The 18,169-nt window shown below is 37.9% G+C and overlaps 1 protein-coding gene across 5 annotated transcripts in view; it reads right to left on the bottom strand.

The window, feature by feature from the left end:
- Positions 1–18,169, bottom strand: part of OPHN1 (oligophrenin 1) — a 627,113-nt gene that overhangs the window by 398,531 nt on the left and 210,413 nt on the right. For all 5 annotated transcript variants that reach the window (XM_024988791.2, XM_024988795.2, XM_024988793.2 and 2 more), the window contains one exon: positions 5,796–5,867. In XM_024988791.2, coding sequence (XP_024844559.1) covers positions 5,796–5,867 — 72 coding nt within the window. The remainder of the gene's footprint in view (positions 1–5,795; positions 5,868–18,169) is intronic.

The following is an 18,169-nucleotide window of genomic DNA, read 5'->3' as shown; positions in this document are numbered from 1 at the left end:
GCACCCAAAATGGGAGCGCCGCAATATGTTAGACAAATGCTAACAAGTATGAAAGGAGAAATTAACAATAAAACAATAATAGTGGGAGACTTTAATACTTCACTCATACCTATGGATAGATCAACTAAACAGAAAATTAACAAGGAAACACAAAGTTTAAATGATACAATAGACCAGTTAGACCTAATTGATATCTATAGGACATTTCATCCCAAAAAATTAATTTCACCTTTTTCTCAAGCGCACACGGAACCTTCTCCAGGATAGATCACATCCTGGGCCATAAATCTAGACTTGGTACATTCAATAAAATTGAAATCATTCCAAGCATCTTTTCTGACCACAAGGCAGTAAGATTAGATCTCAATTACAGGAGAAAAACTGTTTAAAAATTCCAACATATGGAGGCTGAACAACACGCTGCTGAATAACCAACAAATCACAGAAGAAATCAAAAAAGAAATCAAAATTTGCATAGAAACGAATGAAAATGAAAACACAACAACCCAAAACCTGTGGGACACTTTAAAAGCAGTCCTAAGGGGCAAGTTGATAGCAATACAGGCATGCCTCAAGAAACAAGAAAAAAGTCAAATAAATAACCTAACTCTACACCTAAAGCAACTAGAAAAGGAAGAAATGAAGAACCCCAGGGTTAGTAGAAGGAAAGAAATCTTAAAAATTAGGGCACAAATAAATGCAAAAGAAACAAAAGAGACCATAGCAAAAATCAACAAAGCTAAAGCTGGTTCTTTAAAAGGATAAATACAATTGACAAACCAGTAGCCAGACTCATCAAGAAACAAAGGGAGAAAAATCAAATCAATAAAATTAGAAATGAAAATGGAGAGATCACAACAGACAACACAGAAATACAAAGGATCATAAGAGACTACTATCAACAATTATATATCAATGAAATGGACAACGTGGAAGAAATGGACAAATTCTTAGAAAAGTACAGCTTTCCAAAACTCGACCAGGAAGAAATAGAAAATCTTAACAGACCCATCACAAGCACGGAAATTGAAACCGTAATCAAAAATCTTCCAGCAAACAAAAGCCCAGGTCCAGATGGCTTCACAGCTGAATTCTACCAAAAATTTAGAGAAGAGCTAACACCAATCCTGCACAAACTCTTCCAGAAAATTGCAGAGGAAGGTAAACTTCCAAACTCATTCTATGAGTCCACCATCATCCTAATACCAAAACCTGACAAACATCCCACAAAAAAAGAAAACTACAGGCCAATATTATTGATGAACGAAGATGCAAATATCCTTAACAAAATTCTAGCAATCAGAATCCAACAACACATTAAAAAGATCATACACCATGACCAAGTGGGCTTTCTCCCAGGGATGCAAGGATTCTTCAATATCCGCAAATCAATCAATGTAATATATCACATTAACAAGTTGAAAAATAAAAACCATATGACTATCTCAATAGATGCAGAGAAAGCCTTTGATAAAATTCAACATCCATTTATGATAAAAACTCTCCAGAAAGCAGGAATAGAAGGAACATACCTCAACATAATAAAAGCTATATATGACAAACCCACAGCAAACATTATCCTCAATGGTGAAAAATTGAAAGCATTTCCTCTAAAGTCAGGAACAAGACAAGGGTGCCCACTTTTACCATTACTATTCAACATAGTTTTGGAAGTTTTGGCCACAGCAATCAGAGCAGAAAAAGAAATAAAAGGAATCCAAATTGGAAAAGAAGAAGTAAAACTATCACTGTTTGCAGATGACATGATCCTCTACATAGAAAACCCTAAAGACTCCACCAGAAAATTACTAGAACTAATCAATGACTATAGTAAAGTTGCAGGATATAACATCAACACACAGAAATCCCTTGCATTCCTATGCACTAATAATGAGAAAACAGAAAGAGAAATTAAGGAAACAATTCCATTCACCATTGCAACGAAAAGAATAAAATACTTGGGAATATATCTACCTAAAGAAACTAAAGACCTATATATAGAAAACTATAAAACACTGGTGAAAGAAATCAAAAAGGACACTAATAGATGGAGAAATATACCTTGTTCATGGCTTGGAAGAATCAATATAGTGAAAATGAATATACTACCCAAAGCAATTTATAGATTCAATGCAATCCCTATCAAGCTACCAATGGTATTCTTCACAGAGCTAGAACAAATAATTTCACAATTTGTATGGAAATACAAAAAACCTCGAATAGCCAAAGCTATCTTGAGAAAGAAGAATGGAACTGGAGGAATCGACCTACCTGACTTCAGACTCTACTACAAAGCCACAGTTATCAAGACAGTATGGTACTGGCACAAAGACAGAAATATTGATCAATGGAACAAAATAGAAAGCCCAGAGATAAATCCACGCACATATGGACACCTTATCTTTGACAAAGGAGGCAAGAATATACAATGGATTAAAGACAATCTCTTTAACAAGTGGTGCTGGGAAACCTGGTCAACCACTTGTAAAAGAATGAAACTAGAACACTTTCTAACACCATACACAAAAATAAACTCAAAATGGATTAAAGATCTAAACAGAAGGCCAGAAACTATAAAACTCCTAGAGGAGAATATAGGCAAAACACTCTTCAACATACATCACAGCAGGATCCTCTATGACCCACCTCCCAGAATATTGGAGATAAAAGCAAAAATAAACAAATGGGACCTAATTAAACTTAAAAGCTTCTGCACAACAAAGGAAACTATAAGCAAGGGGAAAAGGCAGCCTTCAGAATGGGAGAAAATAATAGCAAATGAAGCAACTGACAAACAACTAATCTCAAAAATATACAAGCAACTCCCACAGCTCACCTCCAGAAACATAAATGACCCAATCAAAAAATGGGCCAAAGAACTAAATAGACATTTCTCCAAAGAAGACATACAGATGGCTAACAAACACATGAAAAGATGCTCAACATCACTCATTATCAGAGAAATGCAAATCAAAACCACAATGAGGTACCATTTCACACCAGTCAGAATGGCTGCAATCCAAAAGTCTACAAGCAATAAATGCTGGAGAGGGTGTGGAGAAAAGGGAACCCTCTTACACTGTTGGTGGGAATGCAAACTAGTACAGCCACTATGGAGAACAGTGTGGAGATTCCTTAAAAAACTGGAAATAGAACTGCCTTATGATCCAGCAATCCCACTGTTGGGCATACACACTGAGGAAACCAGAATTGAAAGAGACACATGTACCCCAATGTTCATCACAGCACTGTTTATAACAGCCAGGACATGGAAGCAGCCTAGATGTCCATCAGCAGAGGAATGGATAAGAAAGCTGTGGTACATAAACACAATGGAGTATTACTCAGCCATTAAAAAGAATACATTTGAATCAGTTCTAATGAGGTGGATGAAACTGGAGCCTATTATACAGAGTGAAGTAAGCCAGAAAGAAAAACACCAATACAGTATACTAACGCATATATATGGAATTTAGAAAGATGGTAACAATAACCCTGTGTACGAGACAGCAAAAGAGACACTGATGTATCGATCAGTCTTATGGACTCTGTGGGAGAGGGAGAGGGTGGGGAGATTTCTAGAATGGCATTGAAACATGTATAATGGCATGTATGAAACGAGTTGCCAGTCCAGGTTCGATGCACGATACTGGATGCTTGGGGCTGGTGCACTGGGACGACCCAGAGGGATGGTATAGAGAGGGAGGAGGGAGGAGGGTTCAGGATGGGGAACACAGGTACACCTGTGGCAGATTCATTTCAATATTTGGCAAAACTAATACAATATTGTAAAGTTTAAAAATAAAATAAAATAGAATAAAAAAAAAAATGAACAGACTTTTGGACTGTGTGGGAGAAGGCGAGGGTGGGATGATTTGAGAGAATAGCAGTGAAACATGTATATTATCATATGTAAAATAGATGACCAGTTCAAATTTGATACATAAAGCAGGGCACTCAAAGTTGGTGCTCTGGGACAACCCAGAGATGGTAGGAGATGGTATGACAGGGCTGTTATTGTCACCCTGTTTATTTAACTTATATGCAGAATACATTATGTAAAATGATGGGCTGCATGAATCACAAGCTGAATCAAGATTGTGAGGGAAAATATCAACAACCTCAGATATGCAGATGATACAAATATAATGGCAGAGAGTGAAGACAAACTAAAGATCTCCTGATGAAGATGAAAGAGGAGTATGAAAAAGCTGGCTTAAAACCCAACATTCAAAAAACTAAGATCATGGCATCCAGTCCCATCACTTCATGGCAAACAGATGGGGGAAAAGTAGAAACAATGGCATATTTTGTTTTCTTGGGTGCCAAAATCACTTAGATGGTGACTGCAGCCATGAAATTAAAAGACGCTTACTCCTTGGAAGGAAAGTTATGACCAACCTAGACAGCATATTTAAAAGCAAAGACAAAGACATTACTTTGCCAACAAAGGTCTGTCTAGTCAAGGCTGTGGTATTTCCAATAGTCATGTATGGATGTGAGAGTTAGACTATAAAGAAAGCTGAGCACTGAAGAACTGATGCTTTTGAACTGTGGTGTTGGAGAAGACTCTTGAGAGTTCCTTGAACTGCAAGGAGATCAACCAGTCAATCTTAAAGGAGATAAATCCTGAATATTCATTGGAAGGGCTGATACTGAAGCTGAAGCTCCAATACTTTGGCCACCTGATGTAAAGAGCCAACTCATTGAAAAAGACCCTGATGCTGGGAAAGATTGAAGGCAAAAGGAGAGGGGGTGGCAGAGGATTAGATCATTAGATAGCATCACCAAATGAGTGGAAATGGATTAGAGCAAACTCTGGGAGAATGTGTAGGACAAGAAGCCTGCCAGGCTGTAGTCCATGTGATTGCAAAGAGTTAAACACAATTTAGCAACTGAACAACAACAACAACAGGACATGGAAGCATCTTAGAAAACTCATTGGCAATAATTTATCCATTGATGGACCTTTGGGCTGTTTCCAGTTTGGGGGCTATTATGAATAAAGTTTCTCCAAATATTCTCATGAAAAAAAAGAAATTTGACAATTATTCATGCCCCTTCATGAGACACTGGGGAATCAGAGAGATCCATGGGAATTTGACATTATCTGGTACAATGCTGCCCAGTAGAAATTTCTACAATAATGGAAATGTTCTATGTTTGCACTATCCAATACAACAGCCACTAGCCACATGTGACTCACTAAGCATTTGAAATGTGACTATCATATCTGAGAAACTAATTTTATTTTCTTTATATAGTTTTTGGCTACCATATTGGATAACACAGATATAGACAGTATAGTTTAATTGAAAGCATGTGGGATTTGAAGCTAAACAGATCCTCAGTTTTAAATCTTAGTGACTGTCAGTTACTAACTACATCACGATAATTTTGGTCATGGTCTTTATCTTGTTCAAACTTCAGTTTCCTTATTTGTAAAATGGGGATAATACCAGAACCTCACAGGTTTGTTGTGATTAAGAGAATGAATGTAAAACACCTAGCCCAGGGCTCAGAACATAGTAAGTCATCTTTAAATAATATCTATTATTATCAAGTTCCCATTTTCCATATGGAGAATCTGAAGCTCCAAAAGGAGAAGTATCTTGTCCACAGTTACAGGTAGCTGGAAGCACAGTCAGGAGCTAAATCCAGATGTTCTCACTTTCTGATAAGAAGTTTTCTTATAGAGATGAATCCTCCTCAAGCTTGAAGGGTGAAGGGTGGTAGCCCAAACAACTATCCACATGCTATAAAAAAAAGTATCTACACACGTAGAGAAAATGTACCTTTGTGAAGCCTATTTGTTCCTTCCGGAAATTCTCCAGGGGTTTGATCAGCAAATCACTAGCATTGTGTACCTAGAGAAAAAGAAAAAACACACAAAATAACTTTCAAATTAGCAAGGTTCAGAGTCAAGATTCATTGTTACTAGGATATTTCCTTATAATACATCATCAATGTATATTAGTGCAAAATGTTACCTGGTTTGCTGGTTTGTTGGGTTTTGTTACTGTTTTCCCACATTGCTCTTTTAAAATCAAATGCTTTCAGAGAAAATGAGAAAAGAAACATTAGGGGCCTTTCTTTGCAACTTTACTGGTAGTATTATCTGACTTTTTAATTGATAAATATCCAGAGACATGACCAGAAATAGACACAGGAAGCCTGAAGTATTTGTGGAAAAGAGAAGAAAAGGGGAATGCAAAAACACATGAAAAGGGCAATTGCACCAAGTACAAATCATTTCATGGGAATTAACAGTAATAGCACTAGGAAAGCAAATGAATTAACAGTAATAGCACCAGGAAAGATCCCAGTATAAACTGTTTCTAGCCCTGCCCTAGTTTGTCATAAAGCCAGAACATTTCCCTCAGAACTAAGAATCTATTACAGCATCACAGAGAATACTAGACCAGGCCTTCAAAAGATGTAACTGTATGCTCAGAACCTGACAGGAACAGCCTTTCCATGTACTAAAAATATTGGCAATATTGGTTTTGGAAATGAAAAACATCATAGCCAAACTGGAGCCCTTGTACACTGGGATGGCAGAGATATACAAAGCTTTGTTTTTCATATAAACCTCTTGGGAATTTGCACCTATCCAATGCAACAAGCAGGGTTTGTTTTTCCAGAGGTGCAAGTTAGCTATGTTTTAATTTTGATCTATTACAAGACAAGAAAAAAACAAAAAAAAAAAGAGGGACTGGTTTCCTTATCTGATGAGACTGAAGTGGCAGTAACACAAGAAATATCTTTATAACAAAAACAGAAGACAGAGTAGAAAGCCAGTTTTGACCAGTCCTACGTTTTCCAAAAGTGAAAGTCCCTCAGTCGTGTCTGACTCTTTGCGACCCCATGGATTATACAGTCCAGGGAATTCTCCAGGCCAGAATTCTAGAGTGGGTAGCCTTTCCCTTCTCCAGTGGATCTTCCCAACCCAGAGATCAAACACAGGTCTCCTGCATTGCACGTAGATTCTTTACCAACTGAGCTATCAGGGAACCCCTTAATTTCCAAACTAAGAAGCAATTTTGAAACTATCAACAAAGAGCAAGGCAAGTTGAGGCATTAATACATATTGCATTCAGGTCCTACAAGCAGGACCTCTTATTTTGCATCCAGGTATGATTTAAGGTTCAAATAAATGGGCAAACTCTCATCCAATCAAAGCTCGATGACTATCTTCAATTGAAAACAATAATATTCTTACTAAAAGTACCAGCCTGTCTCTCTTGCCTAATACATGCTACTTTTCAATGGACTGTGAATTATGTGCTATCAACTTTGTGTACCCACCTGGAAATAAACTAAATCATTGGTGTCATAGATACAGGGAGCAATTTTTTTTCTTTACTACAGTGGAAGTTTTAAAGCATGGTCACCAATTCTATGATACTCCTCACACTGAGAAGAAAGGCCTCTATTCCCTTTACCTTGAATACAAGTGAGTTTATTCCTGTTCTGAACCAACAAAATACAGCAGAAGTGATACTACATGACATCTCAGGCTAGGTCATAAAAAGCCAGTAATTTCCACCTGGTTGCTTTGGAACAGTCCTCAAAAGACCTGAGCCACAGTATAAGAAGTTGAAATATCCTGCCACTACCAAGCTAGAGGGGTCAAATGTAGACATTCTTGTCAGCAGTCCAGCTGAGTTCAGGCTTCCAGTCACTAAGGAGTCAGATATGTAAGTGAAGCTACTTTTTATCTTCCATACCACCCCATATCCCAAGTGAATACCACCACATAGAGCAGAAGAGTCTCCCAGGTAACCCCTTCCTAAATTCATGACCCCCCAAAAAAAACATGAAATAAAATTAAATAGTTTTAGTTTAACTTGATAAGTTTTAGAATAGGGTGTTATGTAGCAATAGATCATTAGTAAATGAGTCATTGATAGTTAACATATTACAAAAAGAAGGCACTGAAAGTACACTAAGTTCATTTTTTGCAATTCTTAAAAACAGACCTTACCATTGCAAATAGAGTTCCCTTCAGAGTCAGAACGGCACCTAGGCAAGCCCCCTATCTTTAATTATAGAGAAAGTCTGTTAGCGAGATTTTTAAAGGATACTTTCAGAGGTACTACTACCTCCTCCACTGTACTTGTTAAGAAATAAAGGCTGCAAAGCTTCTCTTTGTTTGTTTTCTCCATACTTTCTTCCACACTTTAAAACATATTTATGAGAATGACTAGATATTTGCAGTTGTCACATGCTAGGACTGTGATCTTCCTCCCTCTTCTACTAAAGCTTTTTTTGGCCTCTTCTTAGAGAAATGATAAAAAGCTCTTTAACAGCTACCATACTGAGGTACACAAGTACTTTTACTACACTTCCAGGAGATGAAAGAGATGCAGTCAAGCAATAAATTCCTGGCATGTTGTAAAAGGACTTCATTTAGCCCTACCTTCACAGCAGCATTCCTGGAATTAAATGGGAAATGGGAAGCCAACACTCAATATATGATTGAAGAATTGAATGAGCACACTATAATTAAAGACAGAAGAAAATTAGCTAGTCCTGTAGAAAACAGCCAGAAGAATGGTGAGGAAAACATCTCAAAAGGTGCATATTTTAGAGCTTTGGGGTAAATAAAAGAGGTCAAGAAACAAATAGGGCTTAAGAGCTGCACAGATGACATTTCTAGTGGCATCTGGATGAAATGGGCATGAATGTCTTTGAGATCAAATTTGTAGCAGTCCAAAAACTCTTGTGATAGAAGAAAACATTAAACTAGTGGGGCATCTAATAGGCTCCGGGAAGACTACCCATATTGAACTCTTAAGTATCTTTTTAAAAGCAAATTTCTTAAATGAAAAAAATTCCCAAAGTCAAATTTCCACAAGCCTAATCTTTTAGGCAACAAAAGATAACTAGAAACATTTATATGATCAGTGTTTTTTCTATTTATGCAACACTTTCATATTCATTTTATCATTTGGTGTATATACAACAAACTTGGGAGGTGGGAAGTATTTTCTCATTCTACATATTAAAAAAGGAGACTAGAAGAAATAAAGTGATTAGTGTGAAGTCAACAACCAAGTTATTGGCACAGCAATCATCTCCCTGCTTAAAGGCCCTGATTTCAATCCTAACTCTCCAGGAGCCGAGATAAAATGGTAGCAGTATTCTGAGAAATCACACTGTTGAAAAGGAAGAGTGATTACTTCCTGTTGAAGCAGGAAGATTAAAGAGCTCTTGCTATCAGAATTAATGGGTTTAACAAAACTGAGCTGCCAATAGAAAGTCATCTAATCACAGAAAGGGAAGATAGACCATTTTGTGGTCTGTTACATTGCTTCCAATTCAACCACATGCTCCTAATAAAAATAAATATTGAACAACATAGGTACTTCCATATTTAACTCTCAAATAACTTTGGAGTGTGGCTATAGACATGCATTTCTACCAATTTTTCCAGGTGACACTGCTGGTATGGGTCTAGAGTTTTGTTTTGTTTTTTCCAACTGTTAAAATAGTTCACAAAAAATATATCTAAAAAAATAAATCTAATAGGAGGAAACTATAAAACTCTGATGAAAGAAATCAAAGAAGGTATAAATAATGAAGAGATAATTGATGCTCATGAATAGTAAGACAATATTTTTAAGATGTTAGTTTGTCCCAACTTAATCTATAAATTCAACATAATACCAAAATCCCAGCAATTTATTTTGTGGATATTGATAAATAGGTTTTAAAGTTCCTACCCTACTCCACAATTTATTTACAAAGTTACATTAAATCAAGAGAGTATGGTGTTGGTCCATAATATTTTTCACAGAGCTAGAACATATAATAGACAAAAGTTTCAGAATTTCCAAAACAATCCTGAGAAAAAGAACAAAGCTAGAGACATAACTCATCCAGACTTAAGACAACATTACAAACCTACAGTTATCCAAACAGCATGGTATTGGCACAAATGAAGATCAATAGAAAGGAATATCAATTCATTGGAAGGACTGATGCTGAAGCTGAAACTTCAAAACTTTGGACACCTGATGCAAACAGCCAACTCATTGTAAAAGACCTTAATGCTGGGAAAGACTGAAGGCAGGAGGAGAAGGGGGTGACAGAGGATGAGATGTTGGATGGCATCACTGATTCAATGGACATGAGATTCAGCAAACTCCAGGACATACTGAAGGACAGGGAAGTCTGGCATGCTGCAGTTCACGGGGGTCACAAAGTCAGATACAACTTAGCTACTGAACAACAACAACAAGAAAAGAATAGAGAGCCCAGAAATAAACCTACAGACACACAGTCAATTAAACTATAACAAAGGATGCAAGAAGAATATACAGTGGATAAAATATAGTACCTTCAATAAGTGCTGTTGGAAAAGCTGGGAAGTTACAAGTAAATCAATGAAATTAGAATGCCCCTCACACTCTATGTAAAAATGAACTCAAAATGGTAAAAAGATCTAAATATAAGACACGACACCATAAAAATTCTAGAAAAGAACATAGGCAAAGCATTCTCTGACATAAATCAGCAATGTTTCCTTAGCTCAGTCTCTGAAAGCAAAATAAATAAAAGCAAAAGTAAACATGAGAGTTAATGAAACTTAAAAGCTCTTGTACAGCAAAGAAATCATCAAACTGAAAAAACAACCTACAGAATAGAAGAAATTATTTGCAAACAATATGAATAACAAGGAGTTAATAGCCGAAATATACAAACGGCTCACACAATTTAATATTAAAAAAATTAAAAACTAGACAAAAGATGTAAATAGACATTTTTCCAAAGAACTATAGATGGTCAACAGTCACATGAAAAGGTACTAAATATCACTAAATAATTAGAGAAATGCAAATCAAAACCATGAGGTATCACCTCACACATTTGCTGGATCATACAGAAAGCTAGGGAATGCCAGAAAAACATCTACCTCTGTTTCATTGACTACACAAAAGCCTTTGACTGTATGGATCATAATAAACTGTGGAAAGCTCTTAAAGAGATGGGAATACCAGACCATCTTACCTGTCTCCTGAGAAACCTATATGCAAGTCAAGAAGCAACAGTTAGAACTCTGTATGGAACAACTGGTTGGTTCACGATTGAGAAAGAAGTACAACAGGGGTACACATGTCTCTTTCAATTCTGGTTTCCTCAGTGTGTATGCCCAGCAGTGGGATTGAAAGAGACACGTGTACCCCAATGTTCATCGCAGCACTGTTTATAATAGCCAGGACATGGAAGCAACCTAGATATCCATCAGCAGATGAATGGATAAGAAAGCTGTGGTACATATACACAACGGAGTATTACTCAGCCATTAAAAAGAATATATTTGAATCAGTTCTAATGAGGTGGATGAAACTGGAGCCTATTATACAGAGTGAAGTAAGCCAGAAAGAAAAACACCAATTCAGTATACTAACGCATATATATGGAATTTAGAAAGATGGTAACAATAACCCTGTATATGAGACAGCAAAAGAGACACTGATGTATAGAACAGTCTTTTGGACTCTGTGGGAGAGGGAGAGGGTGGGATGATTTGGGGAATGGCATTGAAATACGTATAATATCATATATGAAACGAGTCACCAGTCCAGGTTCAATGCACGATACTGGATGCTTGGGGCTGGTGCACTGGGACGACCCAGAGGGATGGTATGGGGAGGGAGGAGGGAGGAGGGTTCAGGATGGGAAACACATGTATACCTGTGGCGGATTCATTTTGATATTTGGCAAAACCAATACAATATTGTAAAGTTTAAAAATAAAATTAAATTAAAAAAAAATAAGCAGGGTGACAATTAAAAAAAAAAAAAGTACAACAGGGGTGTCTGCTATCACCCTGCTTGTTTAATCCATATGCTGAGCACATCATGAGAAATGCCAAGCTGGATAAGTTGTAAGCTGGAATCAAGATAGACGGGAGAAAATCAATAACCACAGATATCTGGATGATACCATTCTAATGGCAGAAAGCAAAGAGGAACTAAAGGGTCTCTTGACAAGGGTGAAGGAGGAGAGTGAAAGAGCTGGCTTAAAACTAAATATTAAAAAAACTAAGATCATAGCATCCAACTCCATTACTTCATGGTAAATAGAAGGCAAAAAGTGGAAGTAATGACAGATTATTTTCTTTTGGGGCTCTAAAATCACTGCAGATGGTGACTGTAGCTATGAAATCAGAAGACGTTTGCTTCTTGGCAGGAAAACAATGGCAAACCTAGACAGTGTGTTGAAAAGCAGAGACATTATTTTGCTGACAAAGGTCCATATAGTCAAGGCTATGGTCTTCCCAATGTTCATGTATGGTTATGAGAGGTGGACCATAAAGACAGCAGAGCACTGAAGAATTGATGCCTTCCAACTGTGGTGCTGGAGAAGACTCTTGAGAGTTCCTTGGACACCAAGGAGATCAAACTAGTTAATCTTAAGGGAAATCAACCCTGAATACTCATTTAGAAGGACTGATGTTGAAGCTGAATCTCCAATAATTTGGTCATCTGATGTGAACAGTGGACTCATTGGAAGAGTCCCTGATGCTGGAAAAGACTGAGGGCAGAAGGAGAAAAGGACATCAGAGGATGAGATTGCTGGATGGCATCACCAATGTAATGGACATGAACTTGGGCAGACTTTGGGAGATGGTGAGGGACCAGGGGGCTTGGTGTGCTGCAGTCCATGGGGTCGCAAAGAGTCAGACACAAGGGGGCAAGTGAACAACATCACCTCAAACTGGTCAGAATGGTCATCATTAAAAATTCTACAAATAATAAATACTAGAGAGGAAACAGAGAAAAGGGAGCCCTTACACAGTTTGTGGGAATGTAAAGTGGTGCATCCACTATGGAAAACGGTATGGAGGTTCCTTAAAAAACTAAAAATAGAGCTACCGTATGATCTAGCAATCACACTCCTGTGGATATATCCCCTCAAAAAAAATGAGAATTTAATTCCAAAAGATATATGTACCCCAATGTACATAGCAGCACTATTACAACAGCCAAGACATAGAAACAACCAAGTGCCCATCAATACATGTTTGGCTTAAGAAAATGTGATATATATATATCACATCTTACACATATCATATATATATATATTCATTCTGTGCTTAGTCACTAAATCATGTCTGACTCTTTGCAACCCCATGGATTGTAGCCCATTAGGCTCCTCTGTCCATAGGGATTTTCCAGGCAAGAATAGTGGAGTGGGTTGCTATACCCTCCTCCAAGGGTTCTTCCCAACTCAGGATCGCACTCAGGCCTCCCACATTGCAGTCGGATTCTTTACTGTCTGAGCCACCAGGGAAGCCCATACACATGTGGTATATATATACTATATGTATGTGTATATATATATATATATATATATATCATATATGTATATATAAACATATACACACATATGTATATGTAAGCATAGATTCATACAATGGAATATTGCCATTTGCAGCAACAGGGATGGACCTAGAGATAACCATACTAAGTGAAGTAAGTCAGACAAGTATCATATAATATCATTTACATGTGGAAGCTAAAAAATAATACAAGTGAATATATATACAAAACAGAAACACACTCACAGACATAAAAAGTAAATTTACAATTACCAAAGGGGAACAGGAGGGGAGGAGGATTAAGAATATAGAATTAACACACACAAACTACTATACCTAAAATAGATAAGCAATGAGGATTTACTGTATAGCAAATGGAACTATATTCAACATCTTGTAATATCTGATAATAGAAAATAATTTTAATATCTATGTATCTGAATCATGGACTTGCCCATTGGCTTGGGAGTAGAGAATCCACCTGCAATACAGAAGACATGGGTTCAGTCCCTGATTCAGGAAGATCCCCTGGAGAAAGAAAGAACAATACACTCCAGGATTCTTGCCTGGGAAATCCCATGGACAAAGGAGCTTGACAGGCTACAGTCCATGGGGTCACAAAAGATTCAGACATGACTAAGTGACTAAACAAGAGCAACATATATCTGACACAATATTTAAGTTAACTCTATTTCAATATTTTTTAATTTTGCAAAAAAAATGTATAGTATTGCTGAAGAAATAGACAAATACATCAATGGAAGAGAACAGAGCCCAGATATAGATTCACACAAAAATAATCCATTGACCTTTGCCAAAGAAGCTAAAGTAATTCAATGGAGAAAGGACACTCTTTTCAGAAATAGTGATGAAACAACCAGATATCCACATTTAAAAAAAAAAATCTGGATACAATCCTTAAGGTTTCTCAAGAATTAGCTCAAAAGGGGGAAAAGGTCGGAAAAAGATGGCAGAGGAGTAAGATAGGGAGATGGTCAGCCTCCCCACAAATACATCAAAAACTCAATAAGATATGAATCTCCTACAAAGCAATCTCTAGGCGACAGCAGAAGACCCCAGGCCTCCAGGGGGCAGACTAAGCTCCCTGGAATGAGGTAGGAGAGAAGATGGAGACATAAAAAGGGAAAAGGCACAGAACATCTGGACGGGAGCTTGTTGCACCGAGAGAGGGAGGGAGGAATTCTGAAACAGGGGCAGTTGCCATGAGCTGGGAGGAAACCTCATTGTGGGGAGGGGTATCTGCACAATCTCAGAAGGCTGGGCAAAGCAGAGACTTGGAGATTGGAGAACAAAGAAGGCTGCACTTCTCAGCCCATAGACAGCTCACAGACTGTGGCCCCAACCAGACAACAGGCTCAGGGAACTGAAACAAGCCCACAGAAGCCCTGTGGTGCAGAGGGCAGGCCCAGGGTGCCAAGAGAGGCATGGCATACAAACCTCTATAGCACACACAAACCTCACAGCATAGAGAGCAGGCCCAGGGAACCAAAAGAACACAGAAGTCCTGCGACATAGAGGTCAGGTGTCGGGAGCCACGTTAGGCATTACTGACAAAAATGTAGGCATGGCCCCGACCCCCTCTCCTCATCCCGCAGGCATGGTCCCGGGATGAAGGAGTTAGTTCTTGTAATTCTGACTTGTTCTTTCCTTTCTTTGGTTGACTTGGCTGGAAAGAATGTTAAGGTGCTTATTGTTCTTGGGAGGAGCATGAGAAGGCACAAAGCCTTCTGCAGTTGTGCCCAGTGAATAATCTATAAAGTAACCATTGACATTTGTTCAAGGATCTTTACAAAGAATGTTCCAGGATGAGCATGTAGGCCACAACTTGAGGCCATGGGAAGGACTGTTATCTGAGACCTGTTTGTGAGGGAAATATTTATGGCAAAAGAAGTTTGCTGAGTTTAGGGTTTAGGAGTAATTAAGAATAGTTAGAAGCTAAAAGTTTAAGGAATGTTGTAGTGTTAGCATATTTTACTATAGTTTATAGAGATTAGGAATTTTAGAGATATTAATAGCTAGAAGACTTTTTAGGAGATAGTGATCTTAGGATGCTAGGGGCAAACAGGATTTAGAAAGATAAGAAATAAACTGAGGAATGTAGCATGAGTTACAATGTAATCACAAGTTAAGTATAGGACACATAAGAGGAAGTAGATAATAGATAGTAAAGCCGATTCTGAGAGAATCACTGAAGCAGGAACTCTATTTGTAGGGCAACGATGATTTCTGGAGACAATAAATCTGGGTGGGGGAAACTAAAAATGTCAAACCTCTGACCTAATGCTTTTGTCAAAGTATAAAAGAAAACCTAAAGCTTGAAATAAACATGTAGCCCCGCACCTTGAGTCAGAGGCTACATCATTGTCCGCCGACACCACTCACCCCTTCAGGCTGATTCCCTGGCTGCTGGAGCTGGAGTCTGGCAGGCAGGCCAAGTGAGACGGGACAAGTGCACACAGGTCCACCCCCACCTGCTCCACGCAGAGAATGGGCCCAAGACAAGTGCACACAATACTCACGACATAGAGGGTGGGTCCAGTGAACCAAGCAAATGCACACAAGCCATGTGACATATAGGACAACCTCAGGGGACTGAGGGAAGTCCATACACATCTCCGTGATGCAAAGGGAAGGGTCAGGGAGCAGAGAAAAGATCCATACATGCCCCGACCTAGCAAGCTTTGGTCTGCTATTCAAGGCAAGACCAGGAAACGGAAGCACCAGTGAAGATTCCAGGAACAAGTAGGGGGCTGGTGACGGTAAAAATATCCTGAGAGGGCCACTTCGAAACAGCTGTGGAAATAGATGTGTCTAACACTGACAAAGCCAGAAGGATTGTTCAAAGGTATACTGAACTGACAGATATTCCCCAAACCAACCAATGTACATTGCACTGCCCTTCAGAGAGACGAGGTCCAGCTCCATCAACCAGAAAAACACAGGCACAAGCTCCCCCAACCAGGAAAACATCACAGGACACTAATCCAACCCCATCCATGGGGGCAGACTCCACAACCAAGAAGAACTACCATCTTGAGAACTTTTTTTTTTCTTATGAATCACACTGTTTATTCCCTCTACATACTTCCATGTTCACATTACCCTTTTGCAATGCTGTGGAGTTTTCCTCTTTGTTTTTCTTGTTAAAAAAACTTCTTTTTAAGATTTTTTTCACCAATTTTTGTGATTTTTGTGACTTCGTTTTTGATATGTTTGACTGCTTTTCTTAAACTTCTTTACCAGCTGTAGCTATTCCTGAATATATATAAACCTTTGTCACATGTGTCTATTTATCTTTGCTTTGCTATTTTTTCTCTTTTATTTACCCTGTCTTCCATGCCCTTCCTTTTCTCTTTTCTCTCCCTTCTTCTATTTCTTTTCTCTTTCTCTTCTCCCTTTTTTCCTTCCTTCACTCTTTCTTTTTGCATCATGCAATTTAAATTGTTGTGCTATCTTTGCTATATTCGCCAGTTGGCACTCTGCCCAGGCTCAGCTTTAAAATACTGAACCTTAGTGAGCTCTGCTTTTATTTGGGCATTATCAACTTTGGTTTCCCTTGTTCACTAAGTCAGTCACCTGTACTCTTTTCTTTAGAATATTTTGGTTATAACTGTGTGTGTGGAACTATGTATGTGTCCCATTATTTCTGTAATTACCTGCTTGATCTGCTTGATCTCCTCCAATTAGAACACAGGCACAAGTCACCCCTAACAAAAAGTCAATGCAAACCACTCAACCAACCTTTCTCTCCAAGGGCAAAAACCAAAAGGAAGAAGGAATACAATTCTAAAACCTGTGAAAAGAAGACTTCAAATGGAACAAGTTAGAAAAAGCATGGAAAGACAGAGGAATAGAGAACAAATGAAAGAATACGGTAGAAACTCACAAGAAAAAAATAAATGAAGAGGAAATAGGCAATCTACTTGGAAGGGAATACAGAACAATGACAGTAAAGATGTTCCAAAGACTTGAAAATAGAATGGAGAAAATGCAAGGAACAACACAGTTAATACAATCACCAAGGATGTAGAAAAAAAATAAAGAATAAACAAACAGATAATGAATAACAGAATTACTGAAGTTAAAATATTCTAGAAGGAACCAATAGCAGAATAACTGAGGCAGAAGAATGGATAAGTGAGCTGGAGGACAGAATGGTGGAAATAACTGCTGAAGAGCAGAATAAAGGAAAAAGAATGAAAAGAATTGAGGGTATTCTCAGAGACATTTGGGACAGCAATAAATGCACCAATATTCGAAATATAGGTGTCCCAGAGTGAAAAGGAAAGAAAGAAAGGCACTGAGAAATATTTTTGAAGAAATTATAGTTGAAAACTTCCCCAACATGGGAAAGGAAATAGTCAATTAAGTCCAAGAATCACAGAGAGTCCCTTAGAGGATAAACCCAAGGAGAAACACATCGAGACACATATCAATCAAGCTAACAGAGATTAAACACAAAGAAAGAATATTAAAAGCAGCAAGGGAAAAGCAACATACAAGGGAAAACCCATGTGATAAACAGTGGATCATTTACCAGAAACTCTGTAGGCCAGAAGAGTATGGCAGGATATATTTAAAGTACTGAAAGAAAAAAAAATCTACAACCAAGATTACTATACCTGGCAAAGATCTCATTCAAAATTGATGGAGAAACCAAAAGCTTCACAGATAAGCCAAAGTTAAGAGAGTTTAGCACCACCAAACCATCCTTACAACAAATACTAAAGGGACTTACATAACCAGCAAACACAAAAGAAAGGAAAGACCTACAAAAACAAACCCAAAACAATTAAGAAAATGCCAATGGGAACA

Source organism: Bos taurus, chromosome X (assembly GCF_002263795.3).
Source record: "Bos taurus isolate L1 Dominette 01449 registration number 42190680 breed Hereford chromosome X, ARS-UCD2.0, whole genome shotgun sequence".
In the NCBI taxonomy this organism is placed as follows: domain Eukaryota; kingdom Metazoa; phylum Chordata; class Mammalia; order Artiodactyla; family Bovidae; genus Bos; species Bos taurus.
This window is presented reverse-complemented; position numbering and strand designations above follow the sequence as displayed.